The sequence below is a fragment of the Lygodium microphyllum genome, chromosome 9, assembly GCF_053477565.2.
Source record: "Lygodium microphyllum isolate KBCC chromosome 9, Lygodium_microphyllum_v1.1.10, whole genome shotgun sequence".
NCBI lineage: Eukaryota > Viridiplantae > Streptophyta > Polypodiopsida > Schizaeales > Lygodiaceae > Lygodium > Lygodium microphyllum.
The window spans coordinates 72042632-72051680 of record NC_141143.1 but is presented as its reverse complement, the minus strand read 5'-3'; the positions used below and the strand labels follow the sequence as shown (position 1 = coordinate 72051680).

The 9049-nt window shown below is 40.6% G+C and overlaps 1 protein-coding gene across 1 annotated transcript; it reads left to right on the top strand.

Moving 5' to 3' along the window:
• Positions 1-3696: 3696 nt before the first annotated feature.
• Positions 3697-7082, top strand: LOC148031170 (wall-associated receptor kinase-like 20). The gene is made up of 3 exons (XM_087684707.1): positions 3697-5411; positions 5615-5674; positions 5764-7082. Exons 1-3 carry the CDS (start codon positions 4643-4645, stop codon positions 6846-6848), a joined length of 1914 nt encoding a protein of 637 aa, XP_087540833.1. The 5' UTR covers positions 3697-4642; the 3' UTR covers positions 6849-7082.
• Positions 7083-9049: the final 1967 nt, after the last annotated feature.

Sequence of the window (9049 nt, the reverse complement as noted above, 5' to 3'; positions counted from 1 at the left end):
CTTTGTCTTTTTCTTCTTCTTCTTCTTTTGTTATCCTTCTTCTTCTATCTTCCTCTCAAAGTGTGTGAAAGACTATATCAACAAAATTTAAATTAAAAAATATTTTAAAAATGTTTAATTAAAAGAAAAGTTTAATGTTATTGAGAGAGAGAGAGAGAGAAACTTTTGATTTAAAAAGAAGTTTAATTTAATTAAAGGAGAGAGAGAGAGAGAGAGAGAGAGAGAAAACTTAGGCTTTACCATGAGAGAGAGGGGAGAGGGTGGGAAGAAAAATGTTTAATTTAAAAAAGACTATTCTCTTGCCTCTTTTCCCCCTTATTCTTTTTCTCTTTCTTCTTCTTCTTCTTCTTCTTCTCCTCTCTCTCTCTCTCCTTTTTCTATCTCCCTCTCAAAATGTCTAAAAAGTTTTTGAAAATATTTAATTAAAATAAAATTTTATTTTAAAAATTTTAATCTAATTGAGAGAGAAAGAGAAACTTTTGATTTAAAAATAAGTTTGATTTGATTAAAAGAGAAAGAGAGAGAGAGAGAGAGAGAGAGAGAGAGAAAGAGAGAGAGAAAACCTAGGCCCTACATATAAGAGAAGTTTGATTTAATTAAAAAGGGGAGGGGGGAAAGAAAAAGAGAGATTATACGTGAGAGTGAGGGGAGGGGGTTTTAATTAGAGAGAGAGAGAGAGAGAGAGAGAGAGAGAGAGAGAGAGAGAGAGAGAGAGAGAGAGAGAGAGAGAGAGAGAGAGAGCCTAGGCCCTACAATGAGAGAGAGAGAAGGAGAGGGGGGAAAGAGGCTTGAAATTAAAAAGGGGAGAGGGAAGAGAAAATGAGAGACTATACCTAAGAGAGAGGGGAGGGGAGGGGGTTTTAATTGAAAAAGTGAGGTTTGGAAAAGGTGGTAGGTTCAGGAAGCCCTCTGGAGGTTGGGGACTTTTCAAGCCTACAACCAAAATAATATAGTAAGATAGTAAGATGAGCACCACCTTTGAGTAGTCTTTGACCATAACAATAAGGGCACATATGACCTATTTATTATTAACTTGTCGATAGATATATTCAATAGCCTTCAAAGGGCTTTCCCATCCCAACATCTAGCTGTGGCCGGGTTTCAAACATCCAAGATATGGCATATTGAAATTAGACACATCATGGGTCAAGTTTTGGTCATAGCAAAGACATTACTCCAACCCATTTTGCATAGCTAGCATTTGAAGAGAGGAGGATGCAATCAATTCAATTGTTGCTACAAATGTACAAGGAAAAAGCCTACTCAAAGAGCTCATCATGCAAACATGCACAATTGGAGTTATGTAGTGATGATGCATCTATAATATGCATGCAAGAGAGCACAATAGAGCCCTAAGTCCACATAGAATCATATGATGTCTCCCTCTCTACATTTTGCATCCCACATAAATTTCTTTTTTGCCAAGGCCTTGTCTAGGAGAGGGAGCATTTACATTTATTTCCAAGATCAAGATCAATGACAAAGCTTGAAGTTTGTGTGGGAAATTGTAAAAAAACACATGAGCATATGATGAGCATTGAAATGGTGGCATTGCAAGAAGCCACAAATATCCCATTTAAGCACTTGGGCATTATCTTCAAGTAATGGAATGGTGGCCATTTATAACAATGACTAAATGTCTTGAAAGAGGATGCAATCAGAGCCTACACCCAAAGATTTCATGGTGATGCAAGGAAGTCTACAATATATGGCTCATTATTAATGGCCTCTTGTGCACTATTGAATCTATGTATTCCAATAATCTTTTGTACAATGATCTTCATGTACATACATTTTGTTGCATTTTGGCACTAATGGCAAAGTATATGTTGGAATACCTCATTAGGATGCTCTACTTTGTATCCTATAACTAGTAATTTTCCAAAAGTATGTATCTTTTAAATCCCTCTATTAGAAGAGATTGGATGACAAGATATACCTATGTTGCTCTTTAATGCATCTCTACCAATCCTTTGCCTCATAAGAAGTGTTAAGAGATGTATATTGTCACCTATATAATTACTTATTTGCTAGAGCATATACCTTCTAGCCCCCAAACTCATGAATAATTTTTGAGAAAATTCAGATTATACATTGTACAATGCTTTGATAAAGATCATTTGAGAAGAAAGACAGCAGAAGAACTAGTATATATTTGTTTATAGTATCTCCTATTCAAGTCTTGAGTTTCAAGAATGTGATTTGTGTTTTATTCAAGATAATGCTTTAAAGTATAGTGATTATAACTCTATGTCTCTCTCTCCTCGTCTCTCAAACGTTGAGAGCAAGGTAGGTGATGACGAGACGAGAAAGAGTCCCTTCACAGAAGAACACAACGTTCCTCTTCACATCATTAGTGCCTTCTATTTTAGTTTATTTTAAAAAGAGAGGAGAAAAAATAAACTAAAATAGAAGGTAGAGAGAGAGAGAGAGGTGAAGAAAAAAATTAGGAACAGAGAGGGAAAAGAGGAGAGAGAAAGATGAGAAATGGATTGCTTGCTCGTTGCTTCGGGGCAACGAAGCTGCCGTGAAGTGGCCTAGTCTATTCAATGCATTTTCTTGGATATGATAAGAATTGAACATGTTTTAAGTGCCTTAATGTCTAGGGTCCATCTTTGCTGATCTTTTCAATATAAAACATATTACCTGCATGCAAGACGAGTGCAAAATAAAACGTTTGTTTGGAAGATAGAAAGCAAGAGAAAGAAAGTTTGAGACATTGGAAGGGAAAGCTTAGCTTCCGGAAGACAAAGGGAAAAGAGATAGAAGGGTTAGGACTTTTGCGAGTATACGGTATGAGGAGTTGTTCTCATTAATAATTATAGACGTTTGGAGAGTGGGATGTGATGTCACAATGGTAGTTGGAACTTTGTCTGGTTTTTAAAAAGACATAAAGTTGGGAAAATGAAGTGGGGACTCGTGGGTTTACACACGTTGACAGCCAAGTAGGTGATGACGAGTCAAGTAGGTGATGACAACCAAGTAGATAATGCTTTAAAGTGTAGTGATTATAACTCTATGTCTCTCTCTTCCCATCTCTCAAACATTGAGAGCGAGGTAGGTGATGACGAGACGAGAAAGAGTCCCTTCGCAGAAGAACGCGGCGTTCCTCTTCACATCATCAGTGCCTTCTATTTTAGTTTATTTTAAAAAGAGAGGAGAAAAAATAAACTAAAATAGAAGGTAGAGAGAGAGAGAGAGGTGAAGAAAAAAATTAGGAACAGAGAGGGAAAAGAGGAGAGAGAAAGATGAGAAGAGGGAAAAGAGGAGAGAGAAAGATGAGAAATGGATTGCTTGCTCGTTGCTTCGGGGCAACGAAACTGCCGTGAAGTGGCCTAGTCTATTCAATGCATTTTCTTGGATATGATAAGAATTGAACATGTTTTACGTGCCTTAATGTCTAGGGTCCATCTTTGCTGATCTTTTCAATATAAAATATAGTACCTGCATGCAAGACGAGTGCAAAATAAAACGTTTGTGTGGAAGATAGAAAGCAAGAGAGAAAGTTTGAGACGTTGGAAGGGAAAGCTTAGCTTCCGGAAGACGAAGGGAAAAGAGATAGAAGGGTTAGGACTTTTGCGAGTATAAGGTATGAGGAGTTGTTCTCATTAATAATTATAGACGTTTGGAGAGTGGGATGTGATGCCACAATGGTAGTTGGAACTTTGCCTGGTTTTTAAAAGAACATAAAGTTGGGAAAATGAAGTGGGGACTCGTGGGTTTACAAAGGTTGACAGCCAAGTAGGTGATGACGAGACAAGAAGCAGAAGCGGAACCACTCAAGCAGCAGCCTGCATTCACGACGGAAGAGCCCCTTCGCAGAAGAACACGGCGTTCCTCTTCACATCATCAGTGCAGTTTTAACGGATGAACTCTGCTCTGTTAGCACGCAGGTGGTGACGACGTGTCCTCGACACCAGCAGGGGCACTGTGCTCGTTCTTGTTACTGTGCCAGTTACTGCAGCCTTACGACGAGGTTTATCTGGCATAGTATTAGCCTTTAATCAAAGCTGCGCTTGTGCCTACTGATGTCGTCTCCTCGATGGGACTTGGGGATTCCATACAGGAGCCATGCCACGACCTGAAGCTTTGTGATATATATTTGGGTCAAAGCGAGGGAGTGTTGTTTAAGGTCGTGCAAGAAGGCTCAGGCAAAGTGCAGCCTTTGCATTTGGAATGGTTTCTTGTTGTTAAAAGTTGTAAAGTAATCACGGATGGATAGTCCAGACCACATCATCTGTTTTGGACAACAGTAGCAGCTCATTTCATCTAGCAGCACTGTCAATTACACACGCACACACACAGACACCGTGTATATCTCACAAAAGAGTACATACTTTTTAGTCCTGACTCCTGAGACTCTTGTGATACGTCCGGTGGAGAGCATCCGACTCAATGTTTATCAACGATAGATAACAGAATACGACTCATCAACAATCAATTTGACTAATAAGCTCTTTGCTCATGAGGGCATTCTATTCCCAGGCGGCATTTTCTATCGAACAATCAGAAGCATCCTTTTTGGATATCACGTGTCCAATTCCGTGAGATTCTAGTACTTAGTGTTCATTGTGCATGTCTTTCCTTTCCCCGCTTATCTCTACACTAAAATTACTGCGGCTCTCCACATAGAAGAGCATCAATGGTAGCATTAGTACAGCTTCTTCTCCTCCTGCTGATCCTCCTCTTCCATCCCACTGCACAATATGGAGCTACAATGTGCCCACCGTGCGGCAAGCTGGACGTGCCATATCCACTCAGCACGGGGAGTTCCTGCGGGCACCCTCTGTACCCTCTCACATGCACTTCCAAGGGGGAGTTGCAGATCAGGGGTCTGTCCGGGAGCTACCCAGTGCAGAGCATCGATGTGCGCACCCGCACCGTGGTCATCAGCACGGGGGAGTTCCTAGGGAGCTCCTGCATGACCAGAGAGAGCATCTCCGCTGGCAATTTCTCCCTGGATCCCTCTGCTGCCTTCTCCATTAGCCCCAACAACACAGTCGTTCTCTTCAATGCCTCCTCCCTCCTGCTGTCCTCCCCCATCCTCTCCTGCAAGGACAAGAGCCCCTGCATCCAGATCCGCACACTCTTTCCCCAGAAGAGCTGCCGCAACCTCCTCTGCTGCTCCTTCGCTACTTCTGCCGCTGCCATTTTTCGGCACTCGTTTCCCGTTACGAGCCAGGACACTGGATACACGAGCCTGGTCAATTGGGTCAGTGGCTCCCAGCCAAGCTCTTGGCACTTTGGCCTCCAGCTCCAGTGGAACGAAGCCCATGAGCCCCCCTGCTCGTCTGACAGCCAGTGTGGTGGGAACTCCACATGCCTGCCCACCTCTGCAACTGGCCTCACGAAGGTCTGTTTGTGCAACAAGGGCTACCTCTGGGAATCCAGCACAGGCACATGCCCCGAAGGTACTGTGCATGTTTGCTGTTTTGGTAACTTTTTACTGTTTACCTTCATGGTATTTGTGTCACCAATAACCAAATATGCATTTGCATTTCTCAATGTTTTGCGTGGGTCGGAAAGTCTCCTCTCATTGACAATTGAATTGACTCTGGTATCATTTTAAGCCAAACTTCAGTCCACATTATTCTTGGGTTTTGGGTGTCTACAGCTCCTCATTGTGTCAGGAAAGGCAACAGTATCGGCTGTCATAAAAGGGAATATGCCATAGGTAAATCTTATTTTTCCGGAATCAGTCCTGGAAGCCACAATTTCAGGTTTGATCTGCCCTGTCTTATTTTCTTACATGTCTCCTTGCAGGACTCACTCTAGGGCTTGTTGGTCTTATAGTTTTGGCCTCGTTAACTCTCAAGGCATACAAGAAGAGAAGGTGCGCACACATTGCCCATGCCAAGCTTGTGTTGGAGAGGACTATGGTTTTGGCTGCAAATAGTGGAGGAAGGTCTGCAAGGTTGTTTACCGACAAGGAGATGAAGAGAGCAACCAGGAATTTTGCACGTGACCGAGTCTTGGGATGTGGAGGGTTCGGGGAAGTGTACAAGGGAATCCTAGATGATGGTTCAGTGGTGGCTATAAAATCAGCTAAGATAGGCAACATCAAAGGCATAGAGCAAGTTCTCAATGAAGTGTGCGTCCTCTCTCAAGTCAATCACAAAAACTTGGTGAGGCTATTAGGGTGTTGTGTTGAGAGTGATTTACCTTTGATGGTTTATGAGTATGTGCCAAATGGGAACTTGTATGATCACTTGAATGGCCTGCAAAATAGTTTTCTTGATTGGAGAACTAGATTATTGATTGGACTTCAATCTGTAGAGGGGCTAGCATATCTACACTCTGCAGCATACCCACCCATTTATCATAGAGATGTGAAGTCGAGGAATATCCTTTTGGATAAGTCTATGAATGCAAAGGTTTCAGACTTTGGGCTCTCACGCCTTGCCGAGCCCGACCTTACGCATGTATCGACATGTGCTCAGGGCACATTGGGCTACCTAGACCCTGAATATTATAGGAACTATAAGTTAACTGATAAGAGTGATGTGTACAGCTTTGGTGTGGTCTTGCTGGAGCTTGTGACTTCTGAGAGGGCAATTGATTTTGGGAGAAGCCCGGATGATGTGAACCTGGTAGTAATGGTTCAGTCTAGGAAAGAGCAAAACAGGGTAGATGATGTGCTGGATTCAGAGCTTGTGGACGGGGCTTCGGCAGATGCAATCAAGTCAATGAGGAATGTTATCGATTTGGCTCTTGATTGTTTGCACGAGAACATGCTTGATAGGCCCTCCATGAAGGAAGTTAGTAAGAAGCTTCAGAGCATCATAGTCACTTTGGGAGTTGCAGATAGGAGCTCTCTGAGAAGGGGGACATTTGATGCCAATGTTTGAAAGGAAATTCTGATGAGGTTAAGTGAAAGCAAGTGATCTGATAACAAAAAGCGTGGAATATCATGAGCTCATTCTTTGCAATCTCGGCTGGCTTTTGTGTGGTTGCTTTATTAATGTCAAGCCAAGTCCAACATATCAAGTGATGTTGTTGTTGTTTGAAAGTTCTTTAGTTTAGTCTCGGGACTAGTTATTCTTATTCTTTCAGTTAGACTATTTTGGGAAGTTCTTAACTTATTGTTCTTATTTTCAAGATGGGCTAAAATAACATGTTGTCCTTTTTAAATCTAATTTTCTTTAATGGTGAATACAAACTAAGTTCAATGTAATACTTAATTAAAACACGATCTAAAGAAGGAAATCCTAATAGTATTCCTATCATACAGCTTAGCTATAATTTTATTCCTTTGTCCAATATATGTACTAATGTTATTAGCATAAAATTTATGCTAAACAGTTGTAGAACTATCATATAATGCACAAATTAATCCCATAATGGGAGGGGATAATCCTTTAAAAAAAAATTATATAGTGTCAACCTCAGTATCTATCTATATTGAAGTCATGTAACATCATAAGATATTCAAACATGATTGTTTATTCATTCAAAGTAATAGAAACTATTATCTAACCTAACATATCACAAGTATATAATAAGGCATAGGAAGAAGGGCACTTGAACTTGATTTGGCATGATGGGAATGTCTCTTGCACGTGTTGCTTCTTGTCCCACTTCTACACTCTGTTGTTTCGGGGTCATCACAAGCGTATTAACTCTAGATCTATGTTTCCGCTTTCTTTGATTCTTCATTAGTCTTGATAAGCTCACACACCCTTGGGCTTGGAGTAAGGCAAGACAAGGGAGTGGTACTTCGATAGAAAATGGGCTGTGTAGGATTTTGATATGACAAAGGAGGATATCATTGGCTAGGGAAATAATAGCTCTTCTTATGCGGATTTGGATGATAGGATAAAGAGAGATAGGAGGTGAGGAGAATATATGTTTCAATAATCTTGGGAAACTAAAAGCTAAAAGTACCAAATGCGTATTGAAGGTAGAGTAATTGAATTAGATATGAAGTGTGATAATAAAGAAGATGGATAAGATTTTGGAGAGATAAAGGTTGGATGGTGAAGAGGGCATGCAACAACAATTTAAAGAGGATGTTGGATGGGAAATGAGAAGAATGTCAATTTCTCTTCAAAATCTTGTGCTTCTCCTTTCCTCTTTCTCTCTTCCCCTTTCTCTCCCTTCTCTCTCCATATCTCCCGTCTCTCATCCTACCTCTATTCCCTCTCTCTCTCTCTCTATCTCTCTCTCAACAATATTGTTCTTGCTACTACACAATAATCAATTAAAAATGTTAAAGAAACATTGATAGTCTATATTAAGACTAAAATATAGTTTTTGTGTTCATAGAGTAGTCGTTTGAATTTCACTTCTATTGCAGTTTGATTGGATTTGTCCGTTTAGGTAATGATGTGGCATTGGAGATAGTTGGTCTTGTGATGAGTTTGGTTTAGATTGCATGTTTACTCTTCATGATGTACATCATGTATTGGCTCTCACACGAATAGCTTTATCTCTGCTGATAGTTTGGATGATGCAGGTTATGTAGTTTCTTTTGGTGATTCCTCATGGAAGATTACTCGTGGGAATCTTGTCATTGCACATAGTGTTAAGTCCAATACTCTCTACCCCTTGCTTATATCTCAGTCAGTTGACTATATTTTGGTAGGAGATGCAGTTTCATATGTATCTCTTTAGCATCATCACCTTGGGCGCATGTCCTTGAAAGGAGTGAAAATACTTAGTCATTTGCAGTATTTTTCGTCCCTTGACTATGAGTGTTTTGAGTCTTGTGATCATTGTGTATATGATGGTAGGCACACATGTAACATGCATAAAAAGTTTGGTAGGGTATGCATAGGTGAGTCTTTGGATCTTATTCATTCGAATGTATGTGGTGTTGAGATATCGAGCTCCACTCGTGATATGCCAGGGTGACCGTTGTGCATTTATGTCACCGACTTGTTAGTTGCAGATGCGATTGGTACACTGCCCATGAATAATAGCTAGATGACAGCTATCCTTATCTACTCTAGTTTGTGGTTTAGTTAGTATGCCACCTTAGTTAGTTGAGTTTGGTTTGAGACCCATATATAGGGTTCTTCTATTTCTTTGTATGAGAGTTCTTTTTGGC